The sequence below is a fragment of the Balaenoptera acutorostrata genome, chromosome 17, assembly GCF_949987535.1.
Source record: "Balaenoptera acutorostrata chromosome 17, mBalAcu1.1, whole genome shotgun sequence".
Classification (NCBI taxonomy): Eukaryota; Metazoa; Chordata; class Mammalia; order Artiodactyla; family Balaenopteridae; genus Balaenoptera; species Balaenoptera acutorostrata.
Genome location: NC_080080.1, coordinates 63,386,433 through 63,412,961, shown reverse-complemented (window position 1 = coordinate 63,412,961; position 26,529 = coordinate 63,386,433). Strand labels below are relative to the sequence as shown.

Genomic DNA, 26,529 nt, shown 5'->3' with positions numbered 1-26,529 from the left:
CCTTCCACAGACCAAGTGCTAAATATGGTTAAGGTAGAGCATGCACAGCATGATCCTAAGGGCAGAGCAGCTGGTTTTATCGCCATAGGGTGGGCAATGAATGCCCAGCAGCTCTTAAATGCAAAAATAAAATTTTATAGTCAATGGGGACACCCTTCCTCCTACAGAAGACATCTTTTATAAAAATCAACCCTTTAATTCAAAGTTATAAAAACTTATTCATTTATTACTTATATTTAAGTGGTTCTGGTTTAGATGCTAAAGTGTACTGTGTTATACAAATTTTAGGAACATGAAATTTAAATAAGAAATGTAGCCATTTCTTAAAAACTGTGTTGAGGAAGATCTGCTTCAATTGGTAAAGGTAGTTACAATGAAGTTTTTTTTTTTTTTTTTTTTTAAGAATACTTTTAGGAAAATAATTGATACTTTTATCAAACAATGATTTTCATATAGTCATTTTGTTGAGACTCTGATTAACTATGTAGAATGAATTATGTTTTTTCCAGTCTTAGCTTTGATTTCCTTTTAGTGTATGAGTGTGTGTACTTGTGTGTGTGTATGTGAATTCAGAAGAGCCAATCAATTTAAATAAGTGCCACTTGGCAGTTTCTTAAACTCTGGGAGTGAATTTTTTAAAATATCATGTGACTGACTGAACACTGATAATTGGACCCTATATTTAAATAAAAGAACTTTTGGAAACTTTGAAAAAAGGAGCTAAAGTATCAGGAAGGGAGTAGGATATCTGGAAAAAGAACATTCCATGCAGAGGGAAAGATAAACTCAAAGGCCCCGAGGATGAGATTATTCTGTATGTTTGAAGAATAACCATTAGGCCAGTGTGACAGGAGCTGGGTGAGAAAGTGAAAGAGGGGTAGGATATAATGTCGGAGAGGTAATGGGAAGACAGAATACTCAGCGCTTATTGGCAGTTATAAGGATCCTGTCACTTGTTCTGAATTAGATGGAAAGCCACTAGAATATTTGGAGCAGAGGAATGATACGATTAGAGTTGTATTCTTCAGTGTAAGTGTGTGGCAAAATAGATGGGAGGGGGCAAAATCGGAAACAGGGAGATCATAGGGGAACCTCTTGCAGTGAGCTAGATATTGGAAGATAGAGCCCAGAGGTACAGTGATTGAGGTGCTTAAGGATGCTCTGATTTTATTCCAGTGTACAACGAATAGAAATTGGGTTGAATATAAGGTTGAGGTAAGGAAGGGAGTTAAGGATAGAATAAAGGATTTTTTTTGGCCTGAGCACCTGAATAATGGAGTTGACATTTATTGTAGGAAGCCTACAGAAAGAAGATATTTGTGGACTGGATGAGAAGATTAGGAATTTGGTTTCAAACATGCTAAATTTGAGATATTTATTAGGTCTACATGGAGATATTCAATAAGCAGTAGGACATACAAATTTAGAATTAAGAGAAGAGGTCCCAACTAGAGATATAAATTTGGAAATCAACAGTTTATAGATGATAATCAAAGCCATAAAATTGGATGAGATGTGAACACAGAGAAAAGAAACTATGAGATGTCTGTGGCAGACAATGATTCAGTTTTTCCAAGTTACATGTTTACTAAATTCTGCAGTCATATTGGGTACCAAATTCCCAGATACTGAGAGAGAGATACTTCCTGATGTTTCTTTCTGCTTTGAATCCCCAAATTAGAAAGCTTCCTGGCTAAGCTTTTTTTTTTTTTTAAAGAAAAAGAAAGAGAAAAGAAACACATCTGTGCCAAAAGCTGGAAGTAGGTAAAGCAAGCAGAAGCAATTGTGCTTACTGACGGGATTGTACAATTGACCTATTTCAGAAGGAAAAAATGTGTATATATACACTGGAATGCTACTCAATCATAAAAAAGAATGAAATTTTGCCATTTGCAACAACATGGATGGACTTGGAGGGCATTATGCTAAGTGAAATAAGATAGAGTAACACAAATACTTTATGATATCACTTATATATGGAATCTAAAAAAAAAAATACAACAAACTAGTGAATATAACAAGAAAGAAACAGGCTCACAGGTACAGAGAACAAACTGGTGGTTACCAGTGGGGAGGGGGAAGTGGGGAGGTACAATATAGGGGTAGAGGATTAAGAGGTACAAACTATTAGGTAAAATAAGCTGCAAGGATATATTGTAAAACACAGAATATAGCCAATATTTTATACTAACTATAAGTGGAGTATAACCTTTAAAAACTGTGAATCACCATATTGTACACCTGTAACTTATATAATATTGTACATCAGCTATACTTCAATAAAAAATAATGAGTAGGATTTAGAATGCTGAGTTTACTTTTGTGTATGCATGTCTATGATCTTACTAATAAGAAAGACTGAAATAACCAGCTACTTAATATTTCTAAGTATATATTTATTTTTTAGAGTATACTGTCCTCGGAACTGTATGCAGGCAAATCCACATTATGCTCGTGTAATTGGAACTCGAATTTATTCTGATGTAAGTATCCTAATTTATGCAGCTCTCAGTATCTATCTATATGCATGCACACGTGTTTAAATGTATATATGTACATTTATATACAGTAAAAAGAACAGATTCTGTGTTGATATACATATTCTCAGAAAGGTCAATCATCAGTAACACTAAAAAATAAATATCTATATGCAAATATGCATGCATAATCATTTATCTTGACTAAATTTTTCTTCCTATCCTATCTATATCTCTTATATCAGATACTAAATGAAATAGCTTGGATGCATCCTTGGGAAGGAAAAAGCATTTTACTTTTCTTTAACCTTCCTTTTGGTTCTTCAGTACTTGAAGTATAAACTGGATAATTAAGAGTTTGTCAAATGTATGAACAATATCTCCACTGCCAAATGGGCATTTAGCAAGTAGCATAGAATCAAAAACAGGTAATCCTTAAAATACATACAAAAGGAACCCAGTTGAGGGTGTATTGTAATGGATGCCAGGACTGGGGTTGGACCAGGAAGATTAGCTGTGATGGCTTCAGGGCCCATAAATGCTTTCTGATCCAGGTTTCAAGTGTGGGTTGGTAAAGAGGATTCGCGCACATTTTAGGTCGGGTGAATGGCACCTACAAAGACATGGAGATGAGGTGAGAGCAAGTGAGCTGAAAGTGGGCATGACTTGTAGGTTTGCTTGTATCTGAGCTGGTGAGATTTGAAGCTAAAAGGGGCTGCAGCCAACTTAGTGTGAGGGATGGAGGGAGGGATCCGGCTCTTGAAACATGTAATTGGAGAGTCTAAATACATGCTGATAAGTTTAGATTTTATGTGGCAGACATTTGGAAACCACTACCAATATCTAATCCAAAGAGTTCCAAAAGAAATTTAAGAAATATATTCTTGATGTACTTATTCAGTAGAATACTATGGAAATACAATTGTGAAGAGTCCTGAAACGTGAGTATTACCCACTTGGTGAATTCATTTCAGGTTCAGGTTTTTTTGGGGTTTTTTCAGTTCAGCTTTACCTTTAAAATTATTCTTCAAATCTAAGTCTCTCTCCCAGCTCCAGGTTTGCAGTATTCTTATCTGCAATTTCAATGTCCTGTTGGTATCTTAATTTGGTAGTCCTCACAATTTGTGCTTATCTTCTTGTCTCTGAAAACATGCTTTTTCTAATTTTTCTGTGAACATCATGGTCATTCTTTACCTTCTGAATTATTGCCACTTTCTCTGTGAAGTGTATTGCTGGTTCTCCTAACCCAAGTATGGTGTTGCTTTTCTTTTTTTTTTTTTATAAATTTATTTATTTTAAAAAATTTTTTGGCTGTGTTGGGTCTTTGTTGCTGTGCGTGGGCTTTCTCTTGTGGCGAGCGGGGTCTACTCTTTGTTGCGGTGCACGGGTTTCTCATTGTCGTGGCTCCTCTTGTTGCGGAGCGTGGGCTCTAGGCACGCAGGCTTCAGTGGTGTGGCACGTGGGGTCAGTAGTTGTGGCTCGCGGGCTCTAGAGCTCAGGCTCAGTAGTTGTGGTGCACGGGCTTAGTTGCTCCGCAGCATGTGGGATCTTCCCGGGCCAAGGCTTGAACCTGTGTCCCCTGCATTGGCAGGCGGATTCTTAACCACTGGACCACCAGGGAAGCCCGGTGTTTCTTTTCTTTAACCCTATTACTTTGTTTTTTCCTTTTATTTAGCACTTAACTGATTCTGTTAGGCATTATGATTGTTTCCCCACCTCTTTTATTAATTTTTAAGTTTCTTGAAGGCAGCAGCTGGGCAAATTATGCATTATTTTTTCATCAACAATTTTACATTTGCCAAGCTGTGAACAAGACAGGCCTAGTTCCTGCTTTAACAGAACTTAGAGCACGCCATGATATCAGACATTTGGCAAACACCTTGAAACATAAATGTTTGTTTAAAAAAAATTAATAAATACATATGAATGAGGAAATCTAGAATCATCAGAGATTTCCAAAGAAATCATTCTTCCCGGGTTGTCCCTTTAAGTAAAAAAAACTTTTAATTTTACTCATGTCTGGTGAAAATCTTTCAAAATATCCTATACACTTCTGTACCTATAAGCCATCTCTTTGCTAGAGTTCAGGTTTTTATTAGAACTTATATCCTGAGATCATTTTATCATTCTATCTCAGTGAAATGGGGTAAGAAATTTTATATTACTATGTAGAACAAGTTGGAAATATATATTTTTTATGTGCTAAATACAGAATCAGAGATTCAGCCATTAATTAAGCAATCTTCCCATCCCTTACAAAATACATTATCTATTTAAGTACAAGATATGGAAAAATAAGAAACAATCTATCAATCTCCCTCTCTCCCCCATCTTTCTGTCTTTCTCTCTTTCCATTTATAGAGTTACAACGTGTACCTTCTATTGCTCAGGGCTTTTATTTCTCATTTATGACAGATGAAATTAATTTCTGCATTCATTAAAAATGTTCCACTGTTTTCACAGATATATTTTTTTCTTTTCGTGGTATATTAGTTCTTATAAAGTGCGGGTAGGAAAAGAAAATCTCTTCTGACCTTTGAACTCAAATCGTAATGCCTGCTGACTGCAGAGTTATGGCCAAAACAATAGTTTCAAACCATATTAAGTGCTTGGATTTAGTGAATGTTATATCTAAGCACTTTTATTGCCTTGGGAAAAATGCTGATGATAACCTTTTAACAGAACAGGATAAATACTGAAAAGTGTACAGTTATTTTTAATTCCATCTGTTATGAACCATATCAGACACAAATATTAATTCAGTGAGGGACTTTAAATGGTGAATAAAATGTGTCCTCAGAGTAAGGATATGGGGTTTTGGATGTATGGTATTTTGTGATATAGCAAAAACATGAAAAGTATTAGACAGCTTGGCATTCGGTCTCTCTGATCTAATAAATACTGACTGATGCCACAGAGTTCAGAGCACAGTAATAAAGCAAGGTCACGTAAGATGCACATGCTTATGTGAACTTAAAAAAGCACATTAAGTCACTCACATGTGCATAGAGATAAGAAAAGAATACACCAGTGGGTTCAGAAAAGACCCATCAGGATATGGGGTAGATTGCTTTATACTGAAACAGTTCAAGCATTTCATTTTGTAGGATTTTGTCAGGCTATACTCAGCTATTGACAAATTTTGGTAGAACATTTGGATGAAAGCAATTGTCAAAATCTACAGAAGACTTTAATTGGCCAAAAGAAATGCGTTGACTTCTAGAACTCAGTCGTGTTAAAAAAATGGAAAGTGTTTGTTGGACCTGAAACAATTTTCTCCTTTACAGAAATTCCATTCAATTCAGATTATATAACTGGTACAATGCAAAAATAGAACTTTCTTAGTACCTCATGTCAGACCATTCAAACCAGAGTGATGTACATTGCAAATCTAGGTAGAAGCGATGATTATTCTTCATATTTTTTTCTTCTTGGGCGTATTCTTTTGGGCAAGTTTTCTCTACATAGGTTATATTATCTAATAGGAAAAACCTCCTCATTTAATGTATGCCTGTATTTTGGAAAAGGGACTGTAGAGATATACAGAACTACGTTTGAGTTGCTCAAAGTCAAAACTGAACATAAATGAGGTCCAGATAATCCCCCCTGTGAACGTTTGGTCAGAGTGACCCGAGTAGGAACTAGCAAAGGCTGAAATTTAAGAGTGATAAATAGGCCCTTGAAGAGATAAAAGGAGCTAATTTGCATTTTATTGCTTGGACAGTAGTAAAAGCTTGCTGTTTGGACAGATTAGCTGGTGAAGGGATCTTATCCTTGCAGCCACCCTTAAGATCTACCTTCAGATGAGACTTGCTTGGCTTTAACTTTGTGACTTTTAAAACATTCCTTTATGCACAAAACATCACCCTGTAACTGCTCACTGGGTATCCACATAGAGACAGATGTCAACGACCTTGTGTCCAATAGAAGAGTAGGCTGGACAAGTTCAGCAGACGTTTTCTAATGATGGTGTTTTTTTCCTTGCTCCCTTAGCTGTCCAGTATCTGCAGAGCAGCTGTACATGCTGGCGTGGTTCAAAATCACGGGGGTTATGTTGACGTGATGCCTGTGGACAAAAGAAAGACTTACATTGCTTCTTTTCAGAATGGAATCTTCTCAGAAAGGTAAATAAATTGATATATATATTTATAAACATATATGTATTTAGATATATCATCTTTCCCATTATGCTGGCTTTACAACCAACTCTCCTTAGCATGGCTTTGAGGTTTCGTGACTGAGCCAGTGTGCTTCCTTTGCACGCTGTGTAATAGTAGGTCTTCCAGGGACGGGAGAAGCTGCAGTACCAGAGATGCCTGTCTCCTGCAGGCTTATAAAAATCAACATGAAAATCAGATTATGAGTCAGAACCACTCTTTTGTTAATTGATCTTATAATAAGGAAATTTCTTTCATCCTCTTTTGGATTTTCTAGATTAGTTTTTACATGTAACTCTTTCTAGGTGAGCGAGGCACTGAATATTTCTCTAATCCAGTTATCTGACAAAGTATTTGACCAAAACAATGAGTCTGATTTTCCCCCGGAACCAAATTCTCTTTTTGATTGGAAGTTCAATGCCTAATATGATGTAAATGAACTCTTTCAGGTCATCTGGTATTTGGCTCATTAGTATTATATATTTCAGTGGTTTGAGAAAATTCATGTGACTTACTTTATCAAGTAATAATAAAAGTTAAGAGAAAAAATACCTGTAGTGATTTTTTAAATCATTGGTACTTGGGGAAGTAATATTAAGTCCCATGTATTTTGTGTAGATACAGATAAATCCCTAACTTTTAAACATTTACTAGGTTCTTCAAAATTGCCAATGGAGGGTTTGCACATATGGTAAAGTTTCTGTAAAGGACACCAAAGGATGTGTCATGCAGGATACCTAGATTGCCTTCCACATAAGCATCTGAGTGCCACCTTCATAAGATGACAGCTTTGAATTTAGCATATATTTTCAGGTGAGACTGTATCAGGAGGCCATTGTTAAGGAGGTGACTTCACAACCTGGCTTAGCTGGCTCATAGCAATGCCCTAGAGTACTAACTTACCGTTTCTTAAGTCTGAAAAAATTTAAATTGTATTGCCATCATACTTAGTAATATTTTTAACATCTAAAAAAATTTAGTGAGGAAATTTAATGGTCCAACCTGTAAGATCCTAAGAATTTCTTCACTGAAATGTAAACAAACACACAGAGCTCGCACCTCACACCCTTCCCCCATCTCTCTTCTCTCTCTCTCTGTCTCTCTGTCTATATATATATATATATATATATACATATATATATATATAAAAGACGCAATATATAAAGTAGATTGAGTTATAGAGTATGATACGCAGTTTTGTAAGCTAAACTGAGTAATGTGGCTTCATTTACCTGTCATATTTCTTAAATTTATTTTAAACCTATAAGGTAGATGATATCTTAAGAAAACTGAGAATAATAATTATTTATGAACATCTACTATGAATTTTCCAGATGCTGGAGGGCCCTTTAAGTATATTAACTCAGCTCTACCAATAGCCTTACAAAGTTGGTTCTATAAACCCTAATTTACAGACATGTTAACTGAGGCTCAGAAAGGTTAAATGATAAGCCCAAGGTCATATAACTAGTCAGTCTCAGAGCTCAGATTCAGAACTAGTTCTGTAAGTTCAAAAATGTGTATTTTTCCGGTGTATCACTGTGTACAAAGACACTTTCCAGGGCACTTTGTCAGTTTGTTTCCTACAAATAAAAATGGCTTTCAATTAGCCGTCTGCTTGTATGAAAAACCTGGCTTGTGTATGTGTGTGTGTTTATTGTGTAATGTGTGTGCACACTTGTGACATTCTCATCTCTTCTTCATTCTAAAATTCTCCCCTTTCTTTTCTTACACATGAATAAATATGTAAAAGAAATTGCACTTTGTCTCTCTCTTAGCATTTGTGTTTATCTCTAAAAGCTTTTTTGTATTATTAAGAAAATAATACTTTATGCAAAAATATGGACTTCAAAAGTCTACATTTGATTAGAATAAATAATGATTAATGCCATTATCAACCAGTTTTAACTTGAGGCATTTAAGCAAAACATACCTTGATTAATATTGTCAAATAAAATATAAATAATTTACTAAAGAGTAAAAGGAACGATTTTGCATTGCTTTCAAGTTCTGTTTTAAAATACTTCTGAAGTGAGATTGAGTGCTCTGTGTGTGTGTGTGTGTGTGTGTGTGTGTGTGTGTGTGTGTGTGTGTGTTTCCATTTCAGTGAAGAAATACTTAGGACCTTCCAGGTTTGACCATTAAATTTCCTCACTAAGATTTTTTTGAAACCACAGATGTTAAAATATTAATAAGTATGCTAGCTATATAATTTAAATTTTGTCAGACTTAGGGAATAATAAGTTAGTATTCCAGAGTATCTCTTAAGTATCTCCATCTCTTTAACTTGCAGTTAGCTTTTAACCATGCCGGTCAATTGTAAACCTGTATCTTAGTATTTCCCCAGTAAAATGGCATAAGAGCTGCTTAACTCTACTTTATTGGAACTAAAGGTGGTAATGTATGAAAACATGACCTGGAATCTATAAAGTTCTATATAAAGTACTATTATTACCACTATGCACCTTAAATTTCTTTAGTAAACTTGTGTACAACCAAGATTTTAAGAATTATGTCATTCTCACTCAAGCTTTCCAATAACTATAAATTATAGTAGTCTAAGAAAGTTGACCATCTGGATTCATAGAGCTGCTTTCTTGACTGTCATAAGAAAGCATGATTTGTCTGAAGGATTATACATGGAGATGACATCAATACACTTTGTGTATTTTTTGCAGTTTACAGAATCCTCCAGGAGGAAAGGCATTCAGAGTATTTGCTGTTGTGTGAAATGGAACACTTGGAGGAGGAACACTATTCCAAATGCCATATTTCTGAAGTTTGTATAAAACTGTAACATTACTGTACAGAAGATATCAACTATTTTCAACCCCCCATGAGTGTCAAATGCATATAAATTGTGATAGACTACGTCTATAAAATAAAACATGGGACATTATTAGTGTAGGGAAAAGTAATGAATATGTAATGGTTTTAGAAATCCTGTGTTAAATATTGCTATATTTTCTTAGCAGTTATTTCTACAGTATTACATAGTCATAATTGTTCTACATTTCATATGTTATATTATATGGTGCTTTGTATATGCCACTAGTAAAATGAAACTAAACAGTGAATGTGAATGTTCCTCAGAAAATCATCTGGTGCATTTAAAAACAATAATAAAAATAGTAACTCTAAAAATGAAAAAAACACATACTGCATTTTCCCAAGTTCAGTGCTATGATTACCTACTCCGTATAATATCAAATTATTTCCCACATAATACCTGTATAGTTTTTCTCTTTTATTAAGTTTAGGCATATAGAATATTAAGTCCTGATATTGCACTTATGTTGTATAAAATAATTCCTTAATATCCAAGTGAATTTGTTAAAATGTTTGATTTCTTGGGAACGGTCTTAATAGTAAATGGAATTACGTCAGAGTAGTGGTACGAAAACAGTTCTAGTGGTCATATAATAAATATAGGATTAAGCATGGGCAACCAGAGCTTTCTATGTATTGTTCAAACTGAGGTCACACATTTATATTGTATCCTGGCAAATACTCCTGCGGGCCAGGAAGTATAATAGCAAAAAGTTTAACAAACATAAACTGATGTATTGCATCACCATTGCCACTGATTTTCTTAATGGTAAATGGCCTTGTGTATAAATGTTGCCATATTATGGTATCTATAATGGTGATATATTTGTTTGTATGAAAAATGTATTGTGCTTTAAGACTAAAAAACTGTAAAATGTTAATTTTGGTAATTTTTTTTCTGCTGGTGAATTTACTCTTTCCTTGTAAACATATTAAAATTAATCATGTTTCAAAGTATTTTTTTAGTCCCCCTTGTATCCTTATTTTGATTTAGAAATCATTTTCAGTTAACAAAATTATTGTAAGTCTTTTGAATTTGGGTTTTGACATTAATCTAAACAACACCCCTTATAACAGATGTTGCAGAGTCACCCTGATTATTTAGTTATTTGTTTGTGAAAGAGGAGACAGACAATCATATATTTAGAAACATGATATTAAGGGAAATTTCAAAAAAGAGAGATTTATTTATAAACTAGAAGGAAGGGATCTGAACGATACAAAGTGATTATGAAAAACTGGCAACAAATACTTCAAATATTTTTAGAAAGGAAATGAGTAGGCATTTAGGGACAGATAAAAGAGAGATAAATTACAGGAGGGATCAGAGAAAGCAGGAGATCTGGATCATACCAAAAAAGGAAAGAAAAGAGGGGCTCACACAAACAGCTGCCGGAGAGGCAAATGGTGAAGAAACTAACATCATGATCAGTTATCAAGTATTGGCTGGGAATTGGTTCAAAATGTAGGTAATCAAAAAGTAACCATTTATATATTAAAAATGTCAAAACTTAAAGCAAATTTAGTGGGATCTTATTTTTTTCCAAAAGACACATACACCTTCTTAAATACTGTGATTGAAATGTAAACACATATTGTGAGATTCATCTTCTGTTCCTCACTCCCCCCACCCCCGAGTAGGGACACCCCATTAATTCTGCCAGTATAAGGATTGTTATATTTGTCTCTCGTTTAGCTATTCATCGTCAGTTTTCTGTACTATTGCAATGTCTCCAAGTGGAGCCTTTTCATTTTGTTCCTCTCCATTCTTTTTCAGTGCATCATTAATTTTTACTGGAATTACTCTCTTCCATAAGTCCGTTATTTAAGAAAACCAAATCATCTTATAAAAGCATTTAAGACCCTCCATAGTCTTGTTCCATATTGCTTATCTCTGCTGTTCTACAGGGTGTGGCCTGGAGTAAGTTACATAACTTTCTATGCTTCAATTACCTCACCTGAAAAATGGGACAAATAATACCTCATAGGGATTGCTCTAAGAATTAATTGAGATATTATGTATAACCTACTTAAAAGAACATTAAACACACAACATATGGTCAATATACGTTAGTTTTTATTACTAATGTCTTTATAATCATTTTTGTTGTTATTTACCATGGGGAAACTATGCATCTGTCATAATACACTACTGACCCTTCAGCATTTAACTAAATGTGAAATCCTCCAGGAATTTTTCTGCAACTCTCCTGGTAAGAATAAAATAATGCTGTCTAATATGCCTTTTTAACTTAACCATATTAATTTTTAAATTTTGCCTTATATTATATTTAGTTCTTTAATTAAGGATAAGCTCCTGGATAATGGTAATACTCTTATCTATCTCTGTACTCCAGAGATACAGTAATTTTTATCCTCTATAAATAGTGGGTCAGTATTGTTGAATGAATAGTCCAACAATTCCTAATTTTATTCTTGATGACATAAGTAAACATTGTGCATGTTGTCACAGCAGAAATAAAATATTATAGCTAATTAAAATAGTTTATTGATAAACATTCTAAATGTGGACTTAAAACAGAGGTCAATGCTTATATAATAGTATCAATATTAACATCATTATTTTAGCTTTCAAAGTTTAACAGACCACATGTTAACTATTACTTTAATGTTATGCATCTAATAAAAATAATGTGTGCATTTCAAGCAAAGCAGAGTAATCAAAATTTTTTTCTTTCCTAAATCTGTTGATAATTTACATGCTATAATGTATATTTTTCTATTCAATTTTGTAACTTGAAGTTTTGACTTTTCTCTAGCATTTCTACAATGTTCTTAAATATAAACTCATTTGAAGAACATGGTGAGCTAAGCAAAGAAACAAAGCTATGATTTTTGCAAACATACCAAACTCCAAGATTTAGGGTTTAAGCTAATTTATTGCACAAAGAATTACATTGTTTAGGTGGATTTAAAACACTTATCTGAGGTGGTATTTCAACCCTGGCACCATAATATTTAGGAGCTGAAGAAATAGTTTAGTCAAATTACCTGAACCTCTTTCACTAATTTGTTGGAATTAAAGGCTATATTATACTTTTGAGATTTTTAAAAGACAAACTATTTAGAACTCTACCATTATGCCAACCAGTTAGATGTTCTCTTTTTTTCTTATTCTCCAATCCCTGTCATGTTCTGCAAAATAATGAGTGTAAAACAATGCTGATAAGCAAATATCTTTGTACTAGATCATTAAATTGTGAAAACTAATTTTTCAGCGACTACTAAAAAATATCTTCTAATTAAAACTCTAATTGTCAACTATATTTATGACTATGCTGATGAAGATGAAAACAGAGGGCCTACACAGGGCTGTATCTGATAAGCTCACTTTTAAAAAGGGACATGCATGTAAGATGAAATAGAAATCAGGAATAAATATTTAAAAGTGTATGGATTGATTTAAAATAACATTAGGAGTGTTAAAATCCCAGCCTGACTGAGCTCTTAACTTATGCTAAAACCAAGATTTTTTTTTTTTAAAGCCGTATGGGAACAACTTGGTTAGGAACAGTACAATGAAAAACACAAATAAATGAACAAATAGTAGCCCCTCCTGAAGCTTTCTGCTTTCATTTATTCTAGGAGAAGGGATGACATGTATTGAGCACCAACAATGTGTTAGAAACACTGCTTTAGATTTCATGTATATTATTTGATTTCTCACAACTTGTGAGGCAAGATTATTTTCCCAAATTTATGTATCAGAATGTAGATTCTAAAAGGTTAAGTAACTTATCTCCAAGTGAACTCTCAGAAGTTATTTAAATAAAGTTATGGACTTTATTTCAGATATTAATGAACTAGATTCAATCACTTTAAATCAAATTTATTGAGGTATAATTTACATTCAAGAAAGTGTATGCATTTATTATACACTTTGATGCATTGTATTAGTTTCCTAGTCCTGCTCTAATGAAGTACCACAAAATGAGTGATTTAAACAACAGAAATGTATTGTCTCACAGTTCTGGAGGCTAGAAGTCCCAGACCAAGGTGTTGGCATGGCCAGGCTCGCTCTGAATGCTCTAGGGAGTGATGTGTTCCATGTCTCGCTTCTATCTTCTGTTGGTTTGCTGACATTTTTATGTATTCCCTTGGCATGTGGCATAAACCCAATATACACACGTTATCCTCTTTATGTGTGTGCCTGAGTCCAAATTTCCCTTTTTATAAGTACACAAGTCATCTAATATGACCTCATCTTAACTGATTACATCAGCAATGACTCTATTTCCAAAGAAGGTCACATTCTGAGGTACTGGGGATTAGGATTTAAACATATGAATTTTGGAGAACACAATTCAAGTACATGAGTGTTGACAAATTTATACATCTGTATTTACTACCATTATAAGGAGATATAAAACATTTCCATAAATCCCCAAATTTTGTGTTGCTTATTTCCAGTCAATCCTCCAAATGCCCTCAGATTTGGCTATCACTGTTGTGCTTTTTATCAGTATTAGACTGAACACCTCTAGGGTTTCATATAAATATAATTATCTATGTAGTATGTACTGCTTTGTGTCTTGCTTCTTTTGCTCTGCATAATGTTTTTAAGATTTACTCATGTTGTTACATTTATCAGTAATTTTTCTTTTTTAAACATTGAATAGTACTCTGTTGTATGAATATCCATCAATTTACTCATCCATTCATCTATTGCAGATGAATGTTCCATGTTTTAGGTAATATTGAATAAAGCTGCTATGAATATTCATGTACAAGGCTTTGCCTATACACATATTTTCATTTCTTTTAGATACATAGGTAGAAGAATTGCTGGGTTATATAGCAAATATGTGTTTAAAAGATTTTTGCTCACCTTTTTTTCAAAGTGGTTGTACCACCTTACAGTCCCACAAGTAATGTAGGAGAGCTCTTTGTTGCTCCACATGTTTGGCAAACTTGATTACATTTAATCTTTCGAATTTTAGCTGTTCAATACATGTGTAATCCTCTCTCATTTATTGTGGTTTTACTTTGCATTTACCTCATGAATAATAATGTTGAGCATTTTTTCATGTGCTATTTATATATCTACTCTGTGAAGTATCTATTCAAACCTTTTGCCCATTTTTAAATGATTGGTTGTCTTTTTATTATTGAATTATAATAGTAAGTTTTTTATATATCCTGGATATAAGGCTTTTGCCATATATATCCATATACATATAAGGATATGTATTTTAAGCAGTATATATGTAAATATGTATTTGCTTTTTTAATGATGTTTTTTGGAGAGCAGAAAATTTAAATTTGATGGAGTGCAACTTATTTTTTGTTTTGTGTTTTATCACGTGTTCTTCAAAAGTCCTAATTTTGCTTTAATTTTTAAAAACTATTTTCACTGGATATAAAATTCTGTGTTGATGGTTGTTTGCTTTTAGCATTTTAAAGATGTCATGTCATTGACTTCTGGCTTATGTATTTTCTGAAGAGACCTTCACAATCATTCTATTTGTATCCGTCTCTACATAATGGTTCTTTTTCCTCTGGCAGCTTTCAAGATTTTCTCTTTATCACTATGTAGAGATTGTTTAGTCTCATACTAAGGTCTAATCTTGTTGGAGTCTCTATGAAGTGCTCCCACTGATACGCAAGGAATAGCCACTCCAGTTGCTCAGAGCTTGTTTCCTGGGTCCTGGTGAGCTCTAGAAAAGGTTCCATTTATTCTTCTCTCATTGCTCTTTTTTGAGTCAGGCTGGTATTAAGCAAACACTCCAGGGGATCCTATGAAAATTTGTGAACCTGGGCCGACCCTGCCCAGCCAGCCATCTTCCTAGGGCCAGCGGTTCCCCCGGCTGCACTCTAGAAGAGAAGCGAGGAACTTCCTTGCAGCCAGACTCAGGGCTCTGCGCTGTGAAGGTACACAGAGCCTGAGTCAGGCCTCCCACGTGGCTCTCACCAGCCGACTTCCCGGTACTGCCTGCGATGGCAAGACTGAGGAGCTCCCCTGAGATCTGGCCTGGAGTCCCCGGCCAGATGGGCCTGGCCCATCCCTACAAGGCGTCGACCTGGGACCGATCCCAAAGAGCCAGGATGCGGAGTCGCAGGATGTGCATGCGCAGTTTGGCAGTTCGCTCGCCCACCCCCACCCTCGTCCTCTCGGAGCACCTGCCCTCAGGCGTCCAGGAGCTGTAGGGCTGTGTGAACAGGTCCGGTCCAGCCTCGCAGCCCATCTTCCTGCGGTCAGCTGTTTCCCCCACTGCACTCCTGACGCGGAGCAGGGAAGGTCCTTGGAGCTAGACGCTCCGTGGCCCTGTGCCGGGAAGGTACACAGGGCGGCCTCTGTGGGAGTCAGGCCTCCGAGGCATCTCTCAGCAGCAGAGGACTTTCCCACGGGGCCCAGGACGGTAAGACTGAGGAGTTCTCGAGATCGGCTTCAGGGGAACAGGCGTCTCTGTTTGGGGGCGGGCTGGACCTTGGCAGCGCCTTGCTGCCCCGGAACTCCCAGCCTGCGGCCTGGCCTCTCCCGCCACTGCCCAGACCCGGCTGGGCAGCGAGCTGGACCTTGGCCCGACCTTGCAGTCATGAAAATAAGCCAAATCCTGTATTTGCACTTAGCCGGAAGGTGAGTGTTCATCTGTAGCTGTTAAATACAAATAACCTTTATTTTAACTTAAAGAATTCCACCGGAAGTCTTTAATTGACTTCAGTTATCAAACATCAGAGAAGAAAAGAATTGGGAACTGTTGTCACTGCTTAATAATAAGATTTTTGCTCCTACTTGGCTCATTGCTCTGGCCCTGCTGAGATGTTCAATGTAAGGAAATAATTATGATAATGTATCCAGAACAGATGTGCTGGAAATTGTTCCATAACTTTGATACAGTTTTAATCGACAAAACAAAACAAAAAAATCTTAGCTTCCTTTGAGAACTATAGTTGGACAACCTCTATGTTGTATATGAATTTATGTGTGTGTAAATTTACATTTTTCATAGAATGATGGTGTTTTAGATAAATGTCTTAGTGTTCATCTAACTACCATTCATCATCTCAGTTTGCAGGTGGAAAAACTGAATATGCACTGACTTGGCCTAAGTTTTGTAGAGCTGTGAATAATTTTAAGTAAGTTCTTCAGATTTCCAATCATATTTTCTATATTTCCCTGAGATAAAGCCAGGAATAAGCACACACACCCAATGTTAGAGTCCCGATGCCTAAATGCTTTGAATACGTCCTTGCACACTTTAGAAAGTATCAACAGTCAGTGATTATACTACAAACACTCTACCAGTAAGGGTGAGTACCACACTAATAAAGAATAAACCTACTTAGGTAATTTAATGTGTCAATTTAGAAGCATATTTGTTTGTTGCATGAGAATCTATTTTTTAAACAGTAAAAAAAAAAAAAAAAATTCACAACATATACACTAAGTCTGTAAGACATTAAAAAGCTACCAGACAACTGGTATTGCTGTGTGAAATACTAAGAGGCCTATCAAATGCTTTTATAAATAGTACTAGTAATAACCATTTTCATAGAGTGCTTATTACGTGTCAGGCATTGTCCTAAACAGTTTATATGGAAACTCACACAGTCCACACTACAGCCCAGTGAGGAGAAGGCCATTATTATCATGTTCATATATAGATGATAAGAGTTCAGTAACTTCCTCAAAAATCACCCATAAAGTAAATATTGGAGCCAGGATTTGAACTCCTAAAATATGGCTCTAGACTCTGGCCTCTTATTAGTTATTTCTCTCCCACAGCCAGCATCTTTTACTAGCTGTATAGACAGCCTAATCTCTTTATGCAAATATACTTTTCAGAATGGGTACAAGGTGTGAAGATACTTTTGTCATAAGCAAATGCCCTTTAAAGGCATCTACTGCAGAGGAGGCTTCAATAACCAGGCCAACAAGCTCCCCACCGGGGTAAGGGACATCACCTAGACAAGTAAGTTTCCTGTTTTTCTGCCCCACGTTTTAGCCTGTAATTGGCCTCGTGTTGTGAGGGACTCCCCAACCCTGTGAAAACCTGTCAAAGCTTTGCCCAGTAAAGGTTGTGTGTGCTCCTGCCACCTTGTGGTTGTATATTGTTCCTTGATCAGCTCTGAAATCCCCTACACTTGATATATATTTTCCATTTGGTCATCTGTTTTTTATTCCTTTGTTTCTCCTTTCCTGTCTTCTTTTGGATGAGTCAGGTATATTTAATTATTCCATTTTTTTTTTTTACTATTCCATTAACTTTTTAGCTCTATATTCATTTATTTTTCTCATAGTAGTAATTTATAGGGACTGTAATATGCATTTTTTATTATATTACTGTCTATCTTAAATTAGCACGTTTGTCACTTCTAAATGCAAGTGCCTTCAAACAGTTAGTTTAATTCATTTGCCACCACTCCTGCCTTTTGTGCTCGTGTTATAATTTTTACTTCTACATTTGTGATCTGCCTTATAAGACATTATTGTTGTTCATTGAAGTAGTCAGTATTTATTTATATTTACTTTTTCCAGGGTTTGTTTACTTCAGAAGTTCTGTGTTTCCATATATGGTCATATTTTATTTAATATGAGAAAACATAATATACCGTAGTGTAGGCCAACTGCTCATGTATTTGCTCAGCTTTTATTTACCTGATACAGCTTTACTTCATCTTCAGTTTTGGAGGACATTTTTGCTAGAGAGAGATTTCTAAGTAACTTGTCTTTTTCCTTTTGATCACTTTAAAGATATTCCATGGTCTTCTGCCTTCTATAGTAATGATGACCATTAAGCTTTAAGTTTAACTTTTGTCCTTTTGAATGCAAAGTGTGATTTTCTTTGGCCGCTGTTAAAAATTTTATCTTTATTTTTTGGCAATCAGACTGATAACCAATTGGTAACTAAAATGCCTAAGTCACCTGTAGATTTCTCTTTTCCTTTTTTATTTTTCTTTGATTTGGGGTCATTTGTTTCTTTTCTTTTTGCGTGCTTCATATGTTTGCATTGGAGGAAAATTGTAGAAATTCTAAATGATGTTATCTTCCTCCAGGTGGGCTAAATTTTCTTTTGCAAAACAACCGCAGCACTATTGGATCACCTTGGTCCTATTAAGGCTTGGTTTTCATCTTTGTTAGGGCTAGTTATTTTATTTTTGTCTTTATTCCCAAGGCCCTCACTATTAGAGCATAGCCTTTCTGGGGTCTCAAATTAAAGCACTGGGTCGTAATGAAAGCCACCCCTAACCTTGACTGGGTTGAAACTCCAACTTTTCTCCCTAAATCATGTGGCTACTGCCATGTCTGATTTAGCATTTTAACCTCCCAGATGCTATTTCTAGTAAGTTTTAAAAACATTTTTGAGTGTTACCCTGTGAGCGCACAGCAGGTCAGACGATGATTTAAGGGAGATGTGTATACTAATTTTTAAGCCCTCTCTCTGAGGTTTCCTTCTCCACTGGTGTTTGCCTATTAAATCCCAGCCAGTATGGCAGCACCAACATCTGGCCTCAGTCTTCTCAACACAGTAAGACTTACACTTTCTGCTTCTGCTTTATCTCCCTTGTCTGATATTTCATTATACAATTCCCTTCTCACAAGGGTTTTACCCCTTCAAGCCCGCCTATATTTGTTGCTTTCCAAAACTTTCAAATCCATGTTTTATAGATTTTTTTCAGCTTTTATAGTTGTTCTGTGCTGGAAGGCTAGTCCAAAACAGGCTATTCTACTCTGGCTGGAACCAAAAAGCTACAAATGTTTGTTTTTATAAGCTGTATTTTATTTGGAAGAGGTAATGAAACCCATGACAACAATTAAAAAATTCAGATGTTCTAAAGATATATCATGAAAAGTATATTACTTTGAATTTATAAAGTTTCCCTTTATAAATTCAACCAAGCCTCATATGGATTTACAGTCACAGATCTGCATGTCTTTGTATTTATGGATTTGTGCATACATGCATGTGAGCTCTTAACCATTATACTATTCTATCTAATTAAGAAATTAACACTTCCTTATTAATTTAAAGTATTTTGGCCAGTCATTTTTCTTTTCATTTTTAAACTTGTACGTGTATGTTGTTAAATTTTTTAGATCTTTTCCTTAATGATTTCGGATGTCATTCTGCTTAGAGGAGCCATTCTTACTTTAAGCATACATTTAAAAAAAACTTCAATGTTTTCTTCAAGCACTTTAAGGTTTTTATTTATTATGTTTAAATATTGGATAAATCTAACATTTATTTTGGTATAAGGACTGAGGAAGGAGAAATCCAACTATATTTTTCCAAATGGCTATCCATTTTTCCTAGCACTGTTGTTTGAATAATTCATCTTTCCCACATAAATTTGAAAATGCTGTCTTATTTGAACTAAACTTCCATAAATATTTGATATAATTATTGGCTGTATCTTCTGATCTATTGATCTAGCTATCTATCAGCCAATACTAACATGTCTTGTTAATTTGCTTTGTAATATATTTTAATGTTTAGTATGGCTTATGGCTTAACTACTTGTGTTTTTTAAAAATTGCCAGCTAGCCTCACATCTTTATATTTTCATAGGAAGTGTAAAAGTCATTTTTTGTCAGTTAATAGTCCAGTTTGAGACACAGGTATAATATTGGATGCCTTATGCTTTTGCTTATAATTACAGTTCCTGCTACCATAATTTTTCTTCTTTGTATTAAACTGGATCAGTGATATCCCCAGAGCCTGTAATGTGAGGTCATATGTCATATGCACTTCATGCTGTGGTGACATTCCTGCTCCCACTGTACACATCCTCACTGCCCAGCAGAATGCTTCTGGGAGAGATCATCCTTTTCGCTTTCTGTCTTGTTACAAAATAACTCTAATCCTTCTAAGTAGGATTTAGTAGACATAAATGTATAAAACATATCACAAAGAAGTATTTGATATAAATAGGCAGCAAGTTGTAGTCTCCACCAAAAAAGAATAACATAACCAATATCTTTCAACATTGAGCTGTGCACTGAATTTAGAGAATGTTTTCACTTAGTTCCTGGTTCTCATTCTATCTGCTATAAATATGCATTGCATTGGAATATACACAAACTCTAAAACTTTGCAGCTTGTACCTTTTAAGTTATAATTCCAACCTACATTTTATGAAAGCAATAAACACCATAAAGCTCATTTAATATTAACATTTTTCTTTTACATCCTTTAGTAGAGGAAAATGATCTTAATTTGATTTTTGTTCATCTGATAAACATGTCAAATAATAATTCCTCAAATTCCAGTAGTGTCTTAAAATTTACAAGCTTTTTTCACATATAGTATTTAATTTGAGTTTGACAAAAAGTCCATGAAATAGAAGTTTATATTTCCATTTTACAAATGGGGAAAGCAAAAGCAGAGATTTTAAATGATTTTAGATTCAAACTCTATTTACTGAACTCCAAAATGATTTGAAAATAAAATAAGACACTTCTGCTTTAAATATGATTGCTATTAATTTTGTTTATTAAAAAAATTATTAAGAACCTATGGAGGTGATTCTGAAATTTTCCATGCATTTACTTAAATAGTGAAATTATTGAAACAGTAAAATGACATACACATTTTAACTATTACTTATATCAGAATATTATATTGTCACAGGAGGTTCAAAAATATCACTTTTTTCTCAATCTAAAGCCTGTGAAATATTTTACATCAAAAAAACAAACCATCAATAATCACAAAGACATAGAAAAGTGTTACAATCATACATTCCAAAAGGGGAAACTAAATATTTCTGTCATTTACTACTTTATTTGAAATATTTATCAACTTAATAAGGAGACATTTCTACCACATAATTTTTGAAACTGATGATGAGTCTTTGAGAAGATTTCTGGTCTTGACCCATGTACCAAAAAAAGTATTATGTAGTTTAAGGATTTATATTGGATCTTAGTTCAGATTTTATTTTATGCTTATCGTATAGTCTAAAATCATTAGAAATATTTCACCCAGAAATGGTTAAATGAAATAGTGTAGATAAAAATTGAGCAGAAGATAAGTTTGGAGAAAAGAATTAGAAGGGCAGAGAATTAAAAGAGGCTACTTTTATAAATGATTGGAAGACAAATGACCCTTGGTATATTTGGTTTTTTTTCACAGAGTTAACAGATACAGATTAGAGACTATTTTAAATATCCTCAGTGCTTGGAGATAATCCTTCATCCATTTGGTTGATGCCATATTGAAATACAGGGCTACTGCAGTCACATAAGTAGGGTAGACACTTAGGATCAAAAGTCAATGAATCGTTTTGCTGACAAGAAGTTAAGAGTTGAAAGCTTTGATAGTGTCAGGTCATTGGGGGAACCCAAGATTTGGAAGATCAAAAAATGGTGGGAAATTAGGTGGTTGATAAATTAGGCCGGAGTCTGGAATACCTAAAGTTGATAAAGTAGAATAAACATAATAGAAAAATAAAAACAGTGAGAATACAGAAGAGAATAATAGTCTGGACAGGTTTATTTGTCTGTGATGTCAAAGAGAAATGTATGGTTCAGCTGCCCTGAAGGCTTGGGTAGGATAGATACAACAAAGATAAGTGTGTCATGTGTGTCTTGTGTACATTACTCTAGGAGAATTTATTGCTATACCTTTCCTTGTTGAAATAGTGTTATTAACCAAAATGCTTGACCTTCTAACTGCTTTGTGTAAAAAAGAAGTAGCGATGCATGTGATCTGGTGTGGACCCAACTAAGATTATTTAAGAGGATATTAGTCCATTGCAATGTAAGTTCTACTTTGATGTATTGATTTTACTGCCTTTAAGAGACTTGTTACATTATAAATCAGGATTTCATTGAATACTGCCATATTTTAATCATTAATTTTTTTATTCATAGGATAGAGTTTATAAATACTTGTACATTTTTGATTTATGTACAAGAATACACACAGGTAGTATATGCATATTAAGAACAATTTATGTATGATCACAAGACCAATAATTTATTTCTTATATATGCATTTTTTCTTTTTATCTGCACACACTATTTCCTTACAATACCACAGATGACAAAGTGTTGAAATTATAGCATCTCACATGTAATACAGTAAATGTGAAACTTTGCAAACATTTGAAAATCAGAATATAAATTAGGAAATCATTCATGTGCTCTTTATTAACAGGTATTACTAAATATAAACTTTATTGCATGTGTTAAATTGTCTTTTCTGCTTTATACGAGTCATCTTGTTTAAACCATTTAAACATTTTCCTTTTGGCAATTGAAGAAATATAACAATTCCGAAAGGAAAGAAGGAATGTTCCTCCACAGTGAAAAAAAAAAATTAGACCAACCCACAGATAATTTCTGCTGGTTCTAATGGCTCTTACCCAGCTCTTTTGGTTAATATGACATTCTGTTTGACAGTAGCCTTCAGTGTAGCACTGCCAGAGAAAGCTAGCCTGGGCATGCAGCAGCCAAATATTCTTCCACGTCCTCACACGCTGAGTAAATCTTTGCTTACTGGCAGCCTTGCCCGCTGGTTGGAGCACTTGACTGGAAAGGAGAAACAGATATAGATGTGAAAACTTGGGCAGGGTGAAAGAGGAGAAATGGAAAAGTTCAGGAAAAAACAAGGGGAAAAGATTTGAGGATTCTTTTCCATAAAAATAAAAAAGTCAAAAAATTTTAGAATGATGAATCAAAGCGAGAAATGTTCCTATGTAATTCATAGCCACACAACGATTGCTTCCATGGATTTTAAAAGCAAAGCAATACAATGAAAAAAGTCTTTAGATAGAAGTATCGACAGTATTGACTTTTTTACAGGTTATTTACACTTAGAGGAAACACAGTTCTAGCGAGAGTAAGATGAAGGTTTACTTCGAGGGAAACATGCCTCCATAATAAACAAGGAAGTACTGTCTTTGTTCTAATTATTTATGAGCCAAAATTTAGCATATATATTATTATTTAGATAATTTAAATATTAAGAATATTTAATTGTAGGGTAATAACCTAAGTAAAGCATAATTGAATTCCTAAAAATAATATAACCATAACTAAAATAAACATTGTAATAATATTTATTGAGTGTCTGTTATGTTCTAGATGCATATAATTTATTCTAGACCTTATATAGTGAAGTAGATAAAACCTAAAAGGTTTCATTTTTGGAAAGATGACAGTGAGGATCAAGAACAAATAAGTCTTTGAAAGACAAATATGTTTTCAAGAGCATTATTGAAAATAACTACAAGTATAGATTAAAATATTTAGAACTCTTAATGCCACATGCTTCCTATCCTGCAGCCATTTTTTTTTTCTACAGCCATTTTTAAGCAAACCATTTCCATAAGTAAAATGTATACAGGCAATTGAATTTGTGTGAGGATAGAACAACAAACCACTGTCTTACAGTATCAGTAGGTGACTAAACATCCATGAATGGAAAATGTATGAAAAACTGGCTAATAGCAGCCCTTCCATCAGATTTGTCTATAAAGATACTAGACAGGAGAAGATAGATACGTAAATTTTCATAAGCATCAATTGTTCAAGGAGAGGTTTAGATATCTTGGAAGAGCTGGATGTGTCATGTAAAGGATTAAAACAACAAAATATTACTTCAAGAAATTAGGATTAATAGAATAATAAGGCATAAAATAAAAGGATGTACATAATGTGGGTGAGTTACGTTGAAGGCAGGACAGACATAGAAAGCAAATGAGAATAATGGAGCAGGTATCAGGGGGTTAAAGATCATCAGGGTAGCTGGAAAATAAAGGTATCCCTGAGCACTAATAGTAAGATAGATGTAGCTGGTGAATGAATGAGTTGAGAGATCCAATTAAGAAACTCTCCTAAAAAGCAGCAAGATCGTATAAAGTTATAGAAAACATACAATTGCTAAGAGAGAGTGAGGCCAGAAATAGAAATACATAAATCCACACAGAAGCTTCAGAAAAAGAGAAAAATAAAAGTAAAAAAAAAATTTTGAAGAAACAATTTACAAAAAATTTCCCAGGATTGAAAAATACATGTGAAAGACTTGAGATTGCAAGTATTCAGAGAGTACAAAACAGGAGAAAGGAAAATTCACACCTAGTATAGTGAATTTTAAGAATATCAGAGTCAAAGGGAAAATTCTAACTATTTTCAGGGAGAATGAAAAGACCTACAAAAGAATAAGTTTCAGATGAACATCAAGCGTTTCAATAGCACCACTGGGTACAGAAGTTCAAAGGGGTAATATTTCTTAAGTTTTGAAAATAAAGAACTTAGAATTTTCTATTCAAACAGGTTGCTTAGGAAACTCAGGACTTGAGAGACTCCTTGGGGGTGAATTCCCTGGGTTTCTTTATTGCTTCATCCTGACATCCTGGTTAGGGTGTTGCAGAAACCTCCAACCTGGAACCATCTAAGGATACAGATATTTTTTAAAAAATTCCAAGAAAAGGGTAGCCTAAAAAAGAAAACGTTTTTGGCAGTATCTCCTCTACTCTACTCAAACATCAACAGAACAACCGACCCCGCCCCCATGGTTCCAGAGAAGTGGAAGGTGAGGTTGATCTTTCAACCCACACCTGCCTCGCAGAATCCAGTGATGCTCTGAATGCCCCCCCCGAGTGCTGACAGGATCAAGTCGGCAGCTGACCTTCCCTCCTCAACCAGCTGAAGCAGGAGGTGTTTCCATTCCTTCGCTGGGGTGATGGCAGTGGGGCTGAGCAGAGCACTGATGTCTATTCCACAGCCAGCAGAAGCAGGCAGCAATCCCTCCAGCACTGCAGTCAGGTAGTGTCAGTGTGATCCAGGGGTGAGGTAAGCCTCCACTGCAACCTGGCATCAAAGAAACCGAACAAGGTGGCGCAAAGCCGGCTACTCACTCCTCTCCTCCAGATCAGTAGGTCTCCGTGGGGAGGCTGAGTATCTACCTTCACCCAGGATCAATGAGGCAAAAAGAAGTGGTAAGAAGTAAGGCTAGTCTGTATTCTGCTTCTCCCTCTCTCTTCCCCTAGTGGCAGGGGGCCCAGCGGGGAGTTGAGTTTGTACCCCTGCTTGGAGATGGTAATGCTGCACTAGTAGACACCCCACTTGTGTGGGGTAAGGTGGTGAGGCCAAGCAAGAAGCTGATCCCAAATGCCTACTTGGCCCTTGTGTATGCTTCAACATGGAAAAGGTCTGCTCTAAATATAAGTACAATACACACACATATATTTATTTATTCCAGTGTCTCATAATGTCTGAAAGTCTAGAATGCAATAAAAACCATATCAAGAACCAGTGGAATATCATACTATGGATGAGAAAAGACAGTCAACAGATGTCAAAAAAGAAATCAAACATTGGAATTACCTGACAAAGATCTTAAAGTAGCTGTGATAAAAGCACTTAAACAAGCAATTAAAATTTCTCTTGAAATGAATGAAAAAAAACAGAAAATCTCAGCAAAGAAAATATCAAAAAGGAACTAAATGGAAATTATTGGACTGAATAATACAATAACTAAATACATAATTCTCTGGATGGGTTCAGTAGTGGCGTGGAGATGTCAGAGGATAAAATAAGTGAACTTATGGACATATTCAATAAGATTTACCTGAGTTAAGTAACAGAGAGAAAATGGAATAAAGAAAGTTAGTGGAGTCTGGGACTGTGGGAAAAAAATCACACACTGTTTACCTTTGTGTTCTGACAAATATATCTTTCATGAATACTCTGGAAAATGATACTGTTGGGCCTACCTAATACTCTTTCCTCATTTGTTTATAGAACCCCAATATTCTCAGGAGCTAAAATGTCCAAGGAAAGTGCATCCTTCCCTACTCCCCAAGGGATGAAGCATGAATATCTAAATGAAGCTTGGTTACCACATTTACTCTGTCACAGATTTTTATAGAGATGATGAGGTGATCGAGTTACAGAAGAAGATATTTAAGGAGACATCTGCTTGGGGTCAAGGTGGCTCTGGGAAGGATTTTGCTCCATGGATATAAAGAGAGCAAGATAAACACACTCCTACCTTGAACAAAGTTCTGTGGAGATAGGACAGCTTGGAGTTGTGCTTTTCATTATGTAGCTAAGAAGTGACAAGCATTTATTTTAATAAAAGCTAATATGCTGA

General features: G+C 35.0%; 1 protein-coding gene and 1 long non-coding RNA gene across 3 annotated transcripts in view; both read left to right on the top strand.

The window, feature by feature from the left end:
• The window catches only part of CRISPLD1 (cysteine rich secretory protein LCCL domain containing 1), a 44,862-nt gene extending 34,442 nt beyond the window's left edge, over window positions 1-10,420 (top strand). For both annotated transcript variants that reach the window (XM_007185072.3, XM_028167191.2), the window contains 3 exons: window positions 2,408-2,483; window positions 6,471-6,601; window positions 9,313-10,420. In XM_007185072.3, the coding sequence (XP_007185134.1) occupies window positions 2,408-2,483; window positions 6,471-6,601; window positions 9,313-9,364 (259 nt within the window). In that variant the 3' untranslated portion in view covers window positions 9,365-10,420. The remainder of the gene's footprint in view (window positions 1-2,407; window positions 2,484-6,470; window positions 6,602-9,312) is intronic.
• A 6,077-nt stretch (window positions 10,421-16,497) lies between these two features.
• Window positions 16,498-26,259, top strand: LOC130705503 (uncharacterized). Its single transcript, XR_009005763.1, has 3 exons — window positions 16,498-16,561; window positions 17,271-17,397; window positions 26,178-26,259. It is a non-coding gene; the product is annotated as an uncharacterized LOC130705503 (long non-coding RNA).
• The last annotated feature ends 270 nt before the right edge of the window (window positions 26,260-26,529 follow it).